At 39.6% G+C, this 17565-nt stretch overlaps 1 protein-coding gene across 1 annotated transcript in view; it reads left to right on the plus strand.

Annotated features, from left to right (window-relative positions):
• The window catches only part of NOL10 (nucleolar protein 10), a 51038-nt gene extending 42221 nt beyond the window's left edge, over window positions 1-8817 (plus strand). The window contains exons 20-21 of the mRNA XM_017818137.1: window positions 3147-3249; window positions 6530-8817. Of these exons, the coding sequence (XP_017673626.1) occupies window positions 3147-3249; window positions 6530-6649 (223 nt within the window). The 3' untranslated portion in view covers window positions 6650-8817. The remainder of the gene's footprint in view (window positions 1-3146; window positions 3250-6529) is intronic.
• The last annotated feature ends 8748 nt before the right edge of the window (window positions 8818-17565 follow it).

Consider the following 17565-nt stretch of genomic DNA (forward strand, 5'->3'; position numbering starts at 1 on the left):
GGTAGGTGCATAGATGGGATATAATGTAAAATGTAAGAAAAAGGAGAAGAATTTGAGAACAGAAGAGAATGACCAAAAAAAATGGATGGGATAGCATTACATCCTTTGTTTTCTGAGTTGCTGTCATTGAATTGTCTTGCATGGGGTTTTTTTAGTGTTGTCTAAGCAATTAGCTCAACATTCACTGACCCCTTTGTGCTCATCCAAGCATTGTTCTTAGTGTGGAGTTTGGTATTCCTCAAATTAAAAATTAACAGCTGGTATCTGTTTCGTATAACATATAACTGATATGATACTGTAATCATAATGATTTACCATGTGTTACAAGCTACCTTGTTTGGTTAATAAGCATTTTTATGTATTAGAATTTTATGAAGAAAATATATTTTCTGCTGGCCTTATTCAGTGATAAGTAGTCAGCATAAAAGTAATTCAAGTAACATACTGAAAATTGGAGACTGTAGTGGCATGTACCATCTGGTGAGGCTGGCATGTTTGTCTTTGATTTGATATATCCAAGTTATGGAATGACGGTCTGTGACCAGTATAATTAAGTACCTTAATACCCTCACTATGCATTTAATGGCTAGGTGTTCTTTTTTTTCTCTAATCGTATAATGTCCTACCTGAGGAAACAGTTTATGACTTATATAAAACTGGGTGTTTCTTTTGACATGTTCCTGACTCAGCACGGCTCCAAGCCCAACTTCTAAAGCGGTGGTGCGTACTATAAATTTCTTCTTAGACCAACAGTCTACGCATTTCTCTGTGCAGGAAATCTGCAAAATTTACTCATGGTTGTAAAAAACGCCTTGTCTCAAATCTGTCTGTGTTTAATTTTCCCCTTTTGCACTTGGACAAGAAAACCTGCAAATCCTCTGCTTACAGCATAAGTTTCTTACCTAGTGACTTAAAAGGAATGGATAAAAGGAAAGGATTTTTATCAGTGTGCTAAGAGCTTTTTTGATTTACTCGATGTCTCTTTAAAGAGTACGTTACTGAAGTTAGAGCATATCAAAACTAAAAACTACAGGAGTCATATTTTATAAAAAGTATGACAGTCCAGAGGTGGCCAAGGAAGCCAACAAAAGGACAGTTGACATTCCTAGGTATTGCTAAAGTAAAACAACAGGAAAAGTCCTGAAAAACTCTCCTCCTAATAAAGACAAAAAAAGAAGTGCATTGGTAATTTTTTTTGTTTGTATTTTACAGTGGAGCAGGGGAATTTGCTTATAATAACACTGTAAATGTATCCCTTAAATTAATTTGTTGAGGAAGATGTAAAAAAAAAAACCAAACCAAACAACCCAGCTGTTGTGTTTGTGTATCAGTGCGTGCAGTTCGCTATCACTTGAGTTCTGCACATTTTCAGATAAACAGACACATACCTGTATTTATGCAGTAAAATTGCAACCCCACATCATTTTGCTAGTATCTCCTCATTTTAACTTTTCTCCTGACTGAAGCAGTATCTAGGCAGTCATGCTAAATAATTGCTGGGTAGTAGCCATATTTCTCCAGTTCATTTTCAAAGGCGAGAAAAATGGGACTTGAACATAGAAATCCCACTACAGTGTTGGTGACTGATCTTCTGCCACAGTTAGCTCTAAGGCTTAGCTTGTCTTTCCGATTCACACAGATGGAACAAGTTTTTACATGTACTCAATGAAAAATATACTACCAAAAAAAATACAATCAAAGTACCTAGTCATGAGAAATAAAGTAATTCTTGACAGTAATTTTTCATGATTAATCTGAAAAGTCTTTGTTACATAAAATGGCTCATTAACCAAAATTCAGTGGACTTCAGAGACTTAAAGCATAGGACACAGTCCATGAGTCCTTCATCCACAGTAAATGCCATTGACTTTGGTGGCTGCTAATCGTCTGTGTTTTTATGATGACTTATTTTCCAGTTTCAGACTTGTACAAAAAATGTCTTCTGGCCCTCTTCATAAAGTGCTAGTGAGGCACTAATAGCATCTCAAATTGCAGAATCAAATTTTGTTTACAGTTAGCAGAATATTTTCTAAGCACATGTAGAGTGAGTTTGATCCTATAAGCCACGTTGTATTTTAAGATGGTGTTAGTTACTTGTAGGACCTACATTATAGGAGAAGGATGAGCTATGTTAGGACTCACAGGTGCCTTTAGGGAGGCTGGCTGAAGCCAGCACCATCCCTACATGCCTGCCTGCCTGCCTCACCCCTGAGCTGGAGGCTGTGTGGGAACAAGGTGTATTTCCATGCCTCAGTTCTTCCAGGTTACGACCCAACTTAACTGAAGTCAGTAATCATGATACTGAGTATCAGATTGCAACCTGGAGCAACTGGGGCACTTCCATGTCTCTTGCCTTTGTAGGGACTTTAGCTTCTAGTGGAGAAGAGCTGAAAACAGTATCAGTTTCAGCCACAACAGCTACCTCCTTCACAGAAATGCTAGACTTGGGTGCCTGAGTGAGAGGCTCTTTGCCAGCTTGCTTACAGAAACTCAGTGATAATCACTGTGCTTGAAGTCATGTGCTCCTGTGGAGCTCCTCTCTGGGGCCAGGGTCTGTCTTATTTATCACATTCACTTATTTATATTTTTCTTTTATGCAGAAAAAGACTGTTGTGGGCATAATGTCTGAACAGTCATTTGTATTTGGATTAAGTAGTTTGTCTCTGTCAGTGCAATGATTCATTCTGTGATGAATTTATTCTGATTTATAGTCAAGATTACTTCCTTCCCTCAAAAACGTTTCCAATTCAGAAATTATGAGGTTTCAAGAAAATTTTATATATCTAGCCCTACTTTTTTAATTTGTGCATGTGTCTATTACCAGACTTTAATATCCCCAACTTTTTCTGACATTTCGTAGAAAACTATGGCAATAGAAGGATGTAGTTTCTTTCTCAACTAGAGTTATGTTGCTTTTTTAGGAGCAAAACCAATGAAATTTACATAGATTTTAAAAGTGTTTCTACTGAAAGTACTATCTGGAGGAAATTATTTGAATTTGTCTTTTTTATTTCCTGAATGTTTATTTTATTAGTTGTGACATTTTAGTTTGAGAGAAATTGAGATTAGTTTTGACTGCGTTATCAACCTTTATTATAGTAAAAAGATGACAAATATAGGGACTAAATGTTCATTTTTCTCTGCAGGAAAACCCTTGAAGATCGTTTAAAGCTTGAAGAAAAACTTGGCACACTCAATGTGTCTGATACCACAGTAGGCAGCAAACAGGCAACATTCAAATTAAAGAAGGTGAGCTATATATATATAATTTTAAAGATAATACACAAATAACTTTAGTTTTTGCATGAAAGAACAGGAACTTTAAAACCGTCAAGCAAATGTCCCTCTTCATTTCTTTATAAGCTGCCAACTCTCCAGGTTCTTGCCAAGAGAATGAAAGCCTCCGGTAGTACTCAGTGTGTTTATCCCTTATAACTCAAGCAACACTCATAAAATCTTATGTTCCGGTGGAAAATAATGGCTTGTGTCTTTTAACAATTTATTTGCAGGCACACCACCAGAAGCTTGTGACCTTGCCTGACTTCTGTGCCAGGACTGATCAGATCTTGGTCTGCAGGTCCAAATGCAGGCAGGATGCTGTAGGTTGCTTGGTCTCAGCATGATAAAAACAGAGCTCCCAACTGCCTTTGTCACTGAACTTGTGTAACATGCATCACAGGAATGAGTCCTGGTCCTGTTCTAGTTGTCAAATTCCATTTGAAGTATGTGGTTGACTGCTGCCTATCTACCCTTTACCAAGGCTTTTGATTTCCCAGCCTAAAGATTTTTGTAAACTGCAGACACACTATTACTTTATAGTGTGAAGAGAGTTCAATGCATGTGTGCATCTGCTACTGCTGTGGAACACGTAGGCATTTTTTACTAGAAAATTGCTTCAGAACTGAGGAAAGGACACATTATAAAATCTTAAGACCTATATATTAATATACTTGAGCTGACAAAATTTACGTCAGTTAAAAATGATTTTCCTCAGGTAAGCCTCTTTGCTGTAATACATTTCTCCTTACCAGTTGTCAAATATTATTCTCACTGCCACAAGAATGGCTCCGTAGTTATTTCATTGTCACATTGGTTATGCCTGAAGAAAAAAAAGCTTTATCGACTGTTTCTACCTTACTTATTTTACTTGATTATTATCTGCTTGCAGATGTCCATTTTCATCTGTTATTGATTCCTGTGTTTCTGGAATTTAAAATGTGTTGACTGTGGAGTCAAGTCACAAATTCCTCTGCAGTGCCAGTGCCATGTAGGGTAACCATTCTGGGGATTTTACCAACTCTGTAACTGATATGTTAATGTCTTGCAACTAATTAAATGGGCTTTGCAGGACTTTGAAAGCACAGTCTTTTTTACAGTAGCTTTAACTTAGAAAGTGTAAAGCCACAAGGTTTCTTGCAGGCAGTAGTGCACAATGAACTGTCACTGTAACAGTTTTGTGAAGACTTAGGAGTAAGGTGGAAGAAGACAGGCATAGCAGTGGTTCAGAATGCCATTTTTACTTGATTCCATCAGATAAGATATAGCTTTCAGGGTTTTTTTAATTATTGTGCTGCTAACATCTATGGATTTTCTTTTCCTGACTGTTAACTGATACTGCTTTATTGAAATATGTACATTGTAGTCATTTGCGTAAAAATATTTTTAAATATCTGATTGAAAAAAAAATAATGCATCTACAGTGGAGATATTTTCTCCTATCAACAGAACAACAAAGTAAAACTCACAAGTCTTCTCTCAAAGAAACAGACCCTGTGTATATATTCTGAAGTCCCAAGGAATGGAGCAGGTAGAGCTAGGAAGAAGTCATGCTATGCGGTCTTTATGCTCCTTTTCAGAGAATAAAGAGTTGTAGTTGACAAGCCAAAAAAGAGATTTTGGTCTTACTCAAGTCATCAACTTACACTTTGTGATGCCTTTTCCTTAAAGGGCAGATGTATTTATGAGTAGGTGGAAAGATTTAGTCTGGGAGGGAATTGTTCTTCCCTAAGGTTGGTATCACTCAAACTTCTAGTCAGTGGAATTGAGACTGAACTTGGCTGCTGCAGGTGTGGTATGTTGTCAACCTCCCAAATGCCTAGCAACCACTGATAGATCCAATAATGAAATTGTTTGTTGTTGATATTTCACAGTTTAGTTTTCAGAGGATTTGAACATGGTTCCTACAGTGTGGCAGCTTAGTTTTCAATTTCAGTTTGCTTTGTTATAGCAAATAGATCTAACAAAATAGCAGGGTTTCTAAAATACCTAAGTACTTACACTACTAGGAAGGTATGGAAGACATTTAAAAAAAAAGCAAACAAAAAACCCAAAACCAAACCACAAAGTTTCTGATGCAAATCAAGATCAGTCCACTATCAGTAGCAGTCAACGTGAACTTAATTGAGATTTTTCTTGGCTGTTTCAGAAGAGCTATAGAGACAGAGAGAAATTACTTATATTTTCAAATAGTGAATTTCTTGTTCTGCTTGCAGTGAAAATGGGAATCAGTAAATTTCATCAAAGTCTAAAGACCACTAGCTTTCACTGCCTTCATACCGATATGGGCTTATTGCTACATTTGGTAAATTGGTTCCTACCTCACCTCAGCCAAAATGCTGTCTATGCAGGCATATCTCTAGCTCAAGTTTAAATGGTCTGAGAATGGGAGATTCAGGGAGAGGTAGGCTGGCATTTGAATGCTGTTGATTACAGAGCAAGATGCAGTGGGAATGCAGCTGCATACACAGTAGTAGTGATTCTATCTCACTCTCAATTCAGTTGTTCTGTGCTGATGTTGAAATTGCTGGAATTGCTATAGTACTTTTTAGCATGGACAGTTGCCTGAGCTTGGGTAGTGCCAGTTCATGCTAGGTTTAAAGAGAAGCCTTAGTCTTCCAAAGAAAATAGTAGTTTATATGGTACGTAAATTAAACACTTTCAACATGTTTTTGATGAAGGGGAGAAACATTATTAGAACACGTGCCACAGGAGCAGAAATTAAAAATTGTTTTCATGTGGAAAGTGTTTCTAGAATTGCATACAGCATATAAAACACTTTCAAGAACTCCTAAGTCAGAACCCATTTTAAAAAACCCGTATGCTTCAGCAAATTTAACTAATTATGCTGTCTTTTTGAAATAAATTTGTGCAAATATTGAACATAGTTAACATATTGAACTCGTTAACCAAAGTATATACTAAGTAGCCTTGAATTGGGATCTGCCTTCTTGAGGGAACTAAATATAAATTCCGGAGTGTATTGTTAAACATTGTTTTTTATCTGAAATACATTACTTTATTCACTGGCTTTTGGTATCTTTGTGTTAAACATTTGCCCTGAAAAACTTGGAATAATAGCGCCTGGGGATACCCAGAACTACCAAGTACGGTATAAGACAAGACAGCATGGGGAAATTTGTGGTGACATTTCCATGTTTTCCTAATGGAATTCTGACATGATATATTGATACTGGAACAATGAGGTGCAAGTTTACAAGAACCTGAGTCTATTTTTGTTTTAATATTCCAGTCAGAGCAGCAAAGGAAACAGCAGGAAGCTGAGAAACGACACCGTCAAGAGAGGAAAACTCTCAGGCGTTCTGCAAATCATCTCAAGAGCAAACGTGGACGAGGACGACTGTTTCATTGAATTACTTCGTGTTATTTTTCAAGAAAATTCTTTGTCTCATTTTTCATTTGAGAAAGGGGCTTTTTCAATTTTAGACAGAGTACCAACGAATTTGTATTTTGATTCATTGATGAACACAAAACCAGAACTTTCTAAGCCCTGTGTTAATTACTGAAGAGTTTATGAAAGTAAAAGTACTGACCAAAGGACACTATGAATATGGTCCAGTGTGAACAGTATTTTTGCAGAAATCACCAGCAACTGGTTATTGTGTAACCTTGGATGTTTTCTCTATAAGAATTTATGTATACAGTGAGGCTGCCTGTCTTTTATTTAACTTAAGAGCTGAGGATTTTGGTTTCTGAAATCTTTATTTGTGACTGCTTAGATAGAAGATCAAGAGTAAATTATTTTGTCTAAAATCTTATCTTTACAGGGGCTCAATAAATTTTTCTGGTTCTTGAAGGATGACACACAATTCTGTTTTTCAAATCTGGCTTTGGCTTTATGTTACCTTTAGTTTAAAAATGCCTTTTACACGTGATATTTTTATCTTTAAAAACATACATTGCAATCATCACTTCTGTCCTTTTTCTCAACTAAAGGATGAATCTCTCAATACCTATTTTTTTACCTCTAGCTGTCAGATTTCTGTGTTGTCCGTAACCTTCTCATGCTTTTTATTTAGCACAGAACTACCCGGTATTCCATTGTCAGTCTCACCCATGCTGTAATAGTCTCACCCACTATTATTACTTCTCCTTAGGCACTGAGAAAATGTGAATGTAGTTGTGTTTGCTTCAGGGTATTTCCCTCTTTTTGGAGTCTTGTCTCTTGACATTCAAGCCTTTGAAATCCAAATGCAATGACAAGTTAAAGTTTGTACTAGTGCAACTTCTTTCCCCTGGAGCATTTTATTATCTCTTAGAAATTATCTGTGTGCAATTCAGGTGTACTGAACATGGAAAGATTAACAGTGGAAACTTGCCTCCATTGTGCTTGATATTGGGAGAGCTGGGGACTGGGTGGACAGAACTGTCACTGTAAGAGCTGGAATTTGGCGGAGTTTGCTCCTTCTTGTGGTAGGTCTGAATCCCACTACGTTTGATCAAGAGCTAGAGGTGCATGTATGGTTTAAGGCATCCATATTTCAGCAGTGATTTTGTGGGCTATCAGGAGCAGTAAAAAAAAAATGTGGTTGGTCTGCAGGGTAGTAGTGAATCAGTTTGAAATGGTTAACTTTCAGATTAAAAAAGTGTATTTCTTCTGGTTTGAGATTCTTCTGACTGACAGTGGCTTTGGTCAGCGTTTTGGTTTTCATGCACTTACATTGTGCTGGCAGTGAGGAAAGGCTCCTCAGTGTCCAGTGCTGGAACTCTGGAACATGGTGAGCTGTAGTTGGTGGGCTGTACGAAGCTGCTTGGCACTCGAGCACAAGAGCTTTTTGGTGAAATGGGAATAAGGATTCCTTGCAAGCCTTTCTTTTGAGGCTTTAGGGAGCAGCAAAAGTGGGCAGCTCTTTGGCAAGAGCTCAGGGTGATAATGACAAGGGCAGTGACCTCCCTGATTGGAGGGCAGTCCTGCAGTCACCTGTAGGATGACAGCAGTGACATTCAGCCAGCAGAGCAAATAAGTTTGCAAGGACAAGGCAGATCCAAGGTAAAGTGAGCGAATCAGAATCTGTGAGGTCCATGGCACAACTGCAGCATAGCTTGGGTGAGTACTAAGGGCGATGCAGCTCCCAAGCAAAGTCAGGCAGGCCTTTGGCTAGGCTCTTACACAGCTCTTCTCATAGCGCTCTGGTCCCCAGATGTTTGGCCATACCATTATCAGAACTGGCTTTCATCTGGAGGAGGATTCAAAGTTTCAGTAGAAGCTGGTATATTAATGCAACATTATTGGAAATGGATTAACTTTATTATGCAACCAAAGCAGGCATTTCTTAAGTGTTGCCCTGGTTGCATTAACCCTTTTTCAGTTAATCTTTTTTCCATACTTCATTTTCCATACTACTGGAATCAGTATTTATCCAGAATTGCCATTCCAAGAAGGTGAGCAGCTGCTGTGATCCTTTGTGACATTTAAGGTTCATACTCTTAAGGTAAGAGTGATCAGATGCTGTAGCCTCACAGAAATCCTGATTGTTTCATACATATGAGAACTTAGTGATGAGAATCAGTTTAAAATTATCTATAAATAAATGTACAGATAGAGGTTAAATGTGAGTGAAATATGAGATAAAGGAATGACCTGGATCTGAGATGTCACCTGTACTTAAATACTTTTTTATTCCACAAGTAATATGATTTACTTCAGTTAGGCCATTTGTCATTCAACAAACATTGAACCAAAACTATTTGTGTGATGTTCTTTCAAAAATGCTGTTACCAAGCCAAGAATCATTCTGTGCTGCTGTGGATGGTATAATTTTCTGAAATAAAGAGCATCCCCCAGTTTAAAAAAACAAGTGAAAGAATTTACTGTACCCCACACTGCTCATTTTCAGTATCTGAACAAAATAATGAAATGTGATTTAAAAATATTCCCCTGCATGCATAGCAGGTGTGCGTAAAATGTATATATACATTTTTATACTCATGGGGTTCATTTATCTGTGGAGCTTAAAGTAGGTATGATTTGATATGGCCAGCATCAGGAAGAGTTGTGAGGGGGGATATAACAGTTTTCACTTAACTCTGTCTTGTTTTGCAGCAGCCTTTTATATTTGTGTTCTCCATGTTTCCAGGTGTGAAAATGGAGAATTTAATTTAATTCCAGGAAGAAAGGACCAATTTTCAGATGCAGGAGGACAGTGAAGCAGTACAGGCTTACCTGGGGAGGTTGCACAATGTCCATGAAGAGACTTGTGATGTCAGATAAAATATCTGCAGGTACAGATATCCACATACCTGTAAGTGTAGTGGAGCCTTACCTGAGGAAGAGGAATGCCTTAATAAACTTCAGAGGACCTCTCCAGCCAGATGATTCTATGAATGTGGTAGGGCATAAGGAAGGAGCATGCATCATTAATTGACTGGATTAATTTCCCCCTTTGTCTCATCCTTCCACTGAATCACTCACTAGCTTTATCTTTTTATCTCTTTCTTAAAGATTAAATACTTCTTCTGGCATTTTTCCATAGCTAATATATTTTGTCTGATCTTGGGAAGTATTGGGATTTTAAGCTGAATGAAAGCACATAAATCTATTATTAATAATTTTAGCTCTTGATCATTATCTCTGTGTTTCAAAGCCCATTTTACTCAACAACTGACTCTTTGTGATGAACACGAAGCAGTCTTGTCACTGAAATGAACAATTTACAGTAAAGCCTGCTGAAAATAATCAGATTTAGCAGAGCTTGTAGTTTACGCAACCAGAAGAAAACGAGTTCCTGCATTTTAAAGACTCTCTAGATCATAAAATCATAGAATGGTTTGGGTTGGAAGGGACCTTAAAGATTGTCTAGTTCCAATACCCATGCCATGGGCAGGGAACCTTCTACTATACTAGACCAGGTAGCAAAACACTCATGGCCCCATCCAGCCTGGGCAGCGAAGATGGTGAAGGGCCTTGAGGGGAAGCTGTATGAGGAGCAGCTGAGGGCACTTGGTCTGTTCAGCCTGGAGGAGACGGAGGGGAGACCTAATTGCAGTTACAACTTCCTCATGAGGGGAAGAGGAGGGGCAGGCACTGATCTCTGTGGTGACCAGTGACAGGACCCAAGGGAATGGCCTGAAGTTGTGTCAGGGGAGGGTTAGGTTGGATATTAGAAAAAGGTTCTTCACCCAGAGGGTGGCTGGGCACTGGAACAGGCTCCCCTGGGAAGTGGTCACTGACAGAGTTCAAGGAGCATTTGGACAATACTCTCAGGCACATGATGTGACTTTTGGGGATGGTCCTATGCAGGGCCAGAAGTTGGACTCAATGATCTTTGTGGGTCCCTTCCAACTCAGCATATTCTGTGATTCTGTGATTGAACACTTCCAGGAATAGGGAGTCCACAACCTCTCTGGGCAACCTGTTCCAGTGCTTCACCACCCTCACAGTGAAGAATTCCTTAATATCTAATCTAAACCTCTACCCCCTTTCAGTTTAATGCCATTCCCCATTGTTCTTATCACTCTGTGCCTGCGTGGAAAGTCCCTCTCCAGCACTTGTTGGCCCCCTTTATGTTCTGGGAGGTGCTCTAAGGTCACCCTGAAGCCTTTTTTGCTCCAGGCTGAACAACACCAACTCAGCCTGTCTTCACAGGAGGGGTGGTCCAACCCTGGTATCAACTTAGTGGCTCTCCTCTGGACTTGTTCCAAAAGGTCCACATCTTTCTTATATTGGGGACCCAGACCTGGATGCAGTGTTCCAGATGGGGTCTCACAAGAGCAGAGGAGCACAATCACTTCCTCAGTCTGATGACTATTCCTCTTTTGATGCAGCCCAGAATCATGTTCGGCCTTCTGGGCAGTGGGCATTGCTCAATCATATTGAGCTTTTTGTCCATGAACAGCCCCAAATCTTTCTCTCCAGAACTAGTCTCTGTCCATTCTCCTCCCAGCCTGTATTTGTGCTTGGGATTGCTCCAACCCAGGTGGAGGGCCTTGTACTTGGCCTTGTTGAACTTCATGAGGTTCACATGGACCCACCTTTCAAGCCTGTCAAGGTACCCCTGGATGGCATCCCTTCCCTCCAAAGTGTCAGCTGCACCACACAGCTTGGTGGTGTTGGCAAACTTCCTGAGGGTGAACTCAATCCCATTGTCCATGTCACTGACAAAGGTGTTAAAAAGTTGCCCTTCTCTTGTCCACCACTGCTGTAACCCCATCAGAAGACCACCAGATTTGTCAGGCATGATTTGCCCTTATTGAAGCCACATTGGTTGTAACCAATCACCTCATTGTTTTCCACATGCCTTAGCATAGTTCCTGGGAGGATCTGCTCCATGACCTTGCCAGGCTAGATGGATAACTGTGAACCTTGCTAAGGGATTCGTGTCATTCTGTCTATAAAACTGGGTATTGCTAATTTCCACAGCCATTCTCCCACCTATAATTTAGGCGTTTTTCCTCTGCCCCATTCCTCCCTGTGATGACTCTTCTTGTGTTAACTGCATTTTAGTGTCAGTTCCTGCCTCCTTTGTTTTTTAATTTGACCCAGATTCTTAATTCACATGGGGCTTAATGGCAAATTTCTACTAATAGAGCGAAAAGCTACCATGTATTTACCCTGTAAGTGGCATTTCCATATGAAATATGTGTACATCCCCTGGTACAGATCAGTTTGCACTCATGTATCAACAGAGCTAAGGTAAGCGGATTTCTGTTCGACTGAATGAAAACCACAATGACTAAATCATCTATACCAGTGTTAATTCAGAAACGTATATGTCTGTTGCTGACTGTTTTTCAGGATCTCCATCTTCTATTCTTTGCTTAGTGTTTTAGACTGTGGCACATGTGCAAGGAGTGAAGACCCCCCAGAGCATGTTCAGAAAGGAGTAATTTTTCTCTTACCATTTGAAAGAATTAAGTGCTGTATTTCCTTTGACAATTATATTCAGTTGGAGTTTAAGTACAACAATTTTTACAGCAAGATCAGGTATGAGTTGAAAACACTGTAGTACCCCAGTTGACATTCAGGTCAGCTTATTTGTGAAGGCAGGTCCTTGTTCCCATTTAATTCTTCATTGAGTGAGGGCAAAAGTAAAAATCCTATTTCCTCATTAAAGAGAAAACCAGGCAGTTGAAGTGGGAAATACCAGCCCAGCCCTAATCAGAATTTATACTCCCAATTCCTGGAACCACCCTTCCCTTCCCTACAGCGGTTTCTGCCAAAGCTGCTTGTTTGAACATCTTGTGGGATGCCTATTTCTACACTCCACTTTTTTTCTATTAATATCAGGATCTCTAGTACGAATTTGTACAGATACAACACAGATTTGAGAATGAACACTAAAATGGCAATAGTGGACTCGTTATTATAGGCACATATTGAACAGAATGAATCGGTATGAGCTTGGAGATGTGGAGAGCTGTGACACCAGAGTGCAGGGTGGGGATCCAGAGAGCTGGCACACTCTCTTGTGCACGTTGGTGGCAGCAGGCAATGTTGCTTTAACCTCCCAAAAATCCCCTTCTGCTCTGTGTGCATCTGTACTGCTATGCTAGCACTCCTTCAGTAAGGTCTGGGTGTTTTGGGTGGGATTGTTTTGTAATTTTTTCAAGATTTTGAATAGTATAATTGCAATGGACAGTTATATACATGCAGTTACATTATGTACAATTACACAAAAGGTTTAGCATTCAAAAGCATTCAAATGATGTATCGTCTGACTTTAGTAATGAATATTATATCCTTTACCAACATTTCTTCTGTAAATGCACTTCCTTTTGTATTTTAACCTTTGTAATATTGCAGCTTCATACCACAAGTGGAGTGCATACAGCAGGGGTCATGAAAGACCACATGCTTACCTGTAAGGATTTAATTGTCATATGCAAATGACAGTGCTGTGAAAAGTAATTATCTTCTCTATTGGGGTTTTGCTGATACTCTTGTAAACTGAGTCAAACGGAAGTTTGCAACACTTTTATGATAGCTGCTGTGTTTTTCTCCTTTCACAGATGTAAATGGAGATTGCCTAACAGAACTATGACACTGTTGCACTTAAAATGAGGCAATATTTTAAACAGATCTCCACAGCAAATAAATATCCCCTATCTGAGATATTTTAGACAGGTTACAACAAATGACTTTTGCACAATGCCATGGTAACTGCCTTGCTGCAATTTAAGTATTACTAGAAGAAGAGTGTAGATGATCATTCTCCAGTGCTTAGGACAGAGCCTGACGTTGTTCAGTTTACAAGTATAGACAGAGCCAGGAACATCGTGTGTAATATCTCATATATGCCTGTAGCTGGGGACTGGTATCACTCAACTGCAACTTAGCCAGTAAGGGAGGACATTAGAAGTATTGGTAACTTTAGAGAAAATTATTCTAGGAGAATTTGAAAGTGACAATCCTTTATTTCCATGATCAGCCTCTCAAACCGTGAAAGGTTCCAGTAAAAACTGGAAGATGGAAATTTCTCCAGAGCAGAGATGAGGCATGAGGCTGTGTCAGGTATTCGAGAAATGCTCATTGTCCCTGGAGTGGTGGGAACAAAAGCTGATTTCAGTGATGGCATTTTGGATAGATGTGAAGGCAGGGCTGCTAGTATGTGGTGGATATGTAATGTGACCAAAGCAAGAGGGATTTTATGCCTGAGTGGAGAGAACAGTGTGCCTCAGGGTGCTGCAGAATGAAATAACCAGTCAAGGCAGGTAGCTCCTTCCCTCCACTGTTTTTCTGAAGAATCTCTCTTAACTTTCCCTCCTTATATGATGTGTACATGATGTCTGCTGATTTCTATAAAGTAATGCCCAATGGTGGATGTCTGTTGTGGTCTCTAGTGATGCTTACATGCTTCCTCTTAGCCACAGAGGAGTAATTGACCTTTCGTGCTAATTAAGTTGTACTCTTTTCCCTTGGCTCTGAAGATCTGGGGAATCAGAGCTCTTTGCTTCAAAGAGGCCACCACTCCCCATGAAACTGAAGGAATTTCTCATAGAAAAAATAACTTGGAAAAAGTCACTGTTTAGTAAAGCAGTCAGTAGAGCAGCTGGTAAGAAAGGGAGAGAGGAGGGGTGGAAAATCATTCAAGATCTGGTCAAATGTTTCTCTTAAAACACTTTCCAGTTAGAAAAAAAAAAAAAAAGAAGAGCTTATCAATGTAAATGTCAAATTTTCAAGAGCTGAAACTAATCTGTTCTGGTGTAGGCTTTTCAGTAAAAACTTCTAGTATTTAATTTTATTGCCACTTTCTCCTAGAAGGTACAGTCCTGTCCTGACTTGCTATGGTTTCTTGCACTTCAGGGTCTTTTAAAAACTGGATTCCTACAGCCAGCATGACAAGGTTGCTACAGCTGGTTAGGTAGGAAAGGTAATATAAACTCTTTCAAACTTTTTTTCTGATTCTACATACCCCCCCAATATCTGGAGTTATTAGGGTTTAGATATTTGGGCACAATCTAATCACAAGGCCTGAAGTGCTGGGCTGTCTGAACCCTTGCCATCTTCCCTTTCTTCTGGGTAGGCATCTTTTTGGCACCTTTTGTTATATTTTCTCTCCTCTGCCCAGCTGAGGAGAGCAGTGATAGAGCAGCTCTGGAGGCAGGCACCTGACATAGAGACAGACAACTTCTTACTTTCTTCAGTCATTTTAGCTGGTTAGTTTTAACAGCAAATCAGTTTCTGCACTAAGTAGGAAGATTATTATCAATGGGATTATTATTATCAATTATCAGTGGGAATGAAGATTATTATCAATGCTGATTTTTTTTCCTAGTGTAGTTGGGATTTGGTGAAACTAACTGATAGGAGCTAAGTGGAAATGATTTCTTAGGAAGCCTTGGAGCTTCTGACTTTGGCAAAACTCTGCTTCTGGCTTACTGCACACATCACTTCATCTGTCTCACCATACTGAGTAATGCATAATTTTAGGGCATCTATATTAATAACATCAATAAATACAATAATAACATTAATAAATACAAACCAGGCTGAAGAACCAGATGGGCTTAAGGATCTATTATTGTGTAAGGTACTTGTAGAGGCAGCCAAATTCTGCTGTATGAGCTTGTGTGATTCCTACTGGTCAAAATTTCTGGCTCTTGGGTAAGGCAAGAATTCAGAGTTCAAGTGTGCTTGAATCTCAGAACACAGCTGAGAAACCCCCAGCACAAGAGCTTGGCAGCAGCCGTACCTTCAGCCACCCCTCTACTGTGCATTCTCTGAGCAATCTTCCTGCTTTTTCTTGAAAGCCTTCTGTATGTGAGTGCATTTTAAAGCTGATGTATCTAGAAATATCTTTGGTGTTTCAGCAAGGCACTACAGGCTCCCTGTGGAGCCTGGGCAATGTTCTTCACCACCAAGCTGAAAGCAATAAAACCAAAACTGTCCATATTAGATTTTACTTTCTTCCGTAAATACTAAAGGTCTATGAAAGTAAAGTTGGCCACTGGGTTCAGAGAAAGGATTAAGCCCTAAGGCAGAAGGACATAAATAAACATAGAACAGTAACTATTCTGAGGCACTTCAGAGTCAGTCTAAAGCAGCTGATCCAAATGCCTCGAAATAAAGCAGGAAATTTGAAAGGTATTCATTTTTTTTGAACACCATTTTGCATGTAGATTTCAAGCATTGAAAGAGGGAAAATCTGCTATATCAATGGGATCTCATGTGTTTTAACCAGAGAAGCAGTGATAGCATGCAAGTGAGCTATGGTGCCATGCTACAAATCCCTCAGCAACATACCTGTAGCTTGCGTGAACTAGACCAGCATATGATCATTAAGAAAGACTTATTTTTCTCTCAGTTAAAAGTTCTTACTTGGATACAAAACTACCCAAAGGCAGAGAGTTAATCTGAACTACTAGTGATTTGTATTGGCTCTCATGGATGCTGCTTACGTTAATTACGGAGAACCCATTGCACAGGATGAACTATTACTGAATCATTTCTTAGAATTATTAAGCATAAGATAGCTTTCATCCCACATGCAGGGCTTTGAACTGTTACTGAATAATTTTTCAACTCATTTTCTTTGGGCTTTTGTTCCACTTGCAGATCTTGTCTTTTTCATCTACACAGCCTCCAAAACAACAGGGTCAATCTTGCTGCTTTGGAGCAAGACATGCTCTCATGGGCATCAAAGGAGCTTTACCTGTGTTGAAATGATATATTTACTGTGACAACTGCAAGGTAGTTTCTGGCTTACTGGCGGACTGCTAGTTTGGGTTGTTCTGGTGGGTGCTGTTGAGGGGAAGGAGTGTGTTGTGTTGGGGTAAGGGAAAATGACTGCTGAGGTGTGGTGAGCTCCCTGGCTCCAACAGCTGCTGCCCTGACCCCTGATGATGGCTGTCCAGAGCAGACCATGATTGTTGCTGTGCAGAGGAGGTCTAAGGTGAGTCTTGCACAAATCTAGCCCAGTGTTCTCCTTGGGAAATTGGATCTGCTGTGTGCTTTGTGCAGACCCAGTTCCTGGTTGCCAAATAATTTCCCAAAGTGGACTGAAGATGCAGGAGAACACTGAAAGCTCTGCAAGATTTCTGCTGTTCTATTGCTTCACACCCATTCCCAATGTATGTGCTGTGGTGGGCCCCAAATTCAGAAGGGATAAGATGAGGACCATGTCTCAGAAAAGCAAGATGGGAGTGATGGGGAAAAATGGGGACAAATTTTTAGGAGGGTCTGTGGAAACAGGACAAGGGGTAATGGTTTTAAACAGAAGGAGGGTTGATTTATATTAGATATAAGGAAGAAGTTGATTACAATGAGTGTGGTAAAACACTGCCACAGGTTGCCCAGAGAGGTGATAGATGCCCCATCTCTGGAAACTTGCAAGGTCAGATAGAATAGGGCTCCAAACAACCTGCTCTAGTTGAAGATGTCCCTGGGGTGGTTGGAGTAGATGACCTTTCAACCCAAACTATTCCATGTTTCTATGATTTTCTAAGATTTTAAAAGGTGAAAGTTTCCAATTCTGCTGAGTGTTTCTGTCAGAGCACAGTCTTAACTGGCATGGGAAGGAGCTGAAATTTTGGTCTGCTCTGATGGACAAAACTCTTTATGTCTTTGCTTTGATTTCCTGACAGTATGGCACATCATACACCAGGAAGGTGGTTAAATGCAATTAAGTTCTGCCTTAAACAGAAGTCAGGGGGGGAAAAAAGGTGCATTCCCTGCTCTGATATTGGTGATGTAATTGGAGACAGTATTTGTCAAAACATCTCTGTCCCCATTTGCTGTTGCCAATGATTTAAACCAAATACACCCTTTTCTCTGGAAGATACAGTTAGTGAGGAATAAAAGAGAATCTTTAAAAAATATTTAGAAAGGAT

The sequence above is a fragment of the Lepidothrix coronata genome, unplaced genomic scaffold (assembly GCF_001604755.1).
Source record: "Lepidothrix coronata isolate B3197 unplaced genomic scaffold, Lepidothrix_coronata-1.0 Scaffold65, whole genome shotgun sequence".
In the NCBI taxonomy this organism is placed as follows: domain Eukaryota; kingdom Metazoa; phylum Chordata; class Aves; order Passeriformes; family Pipridae; genus Lepidothrix; species Lepidothrix coronata.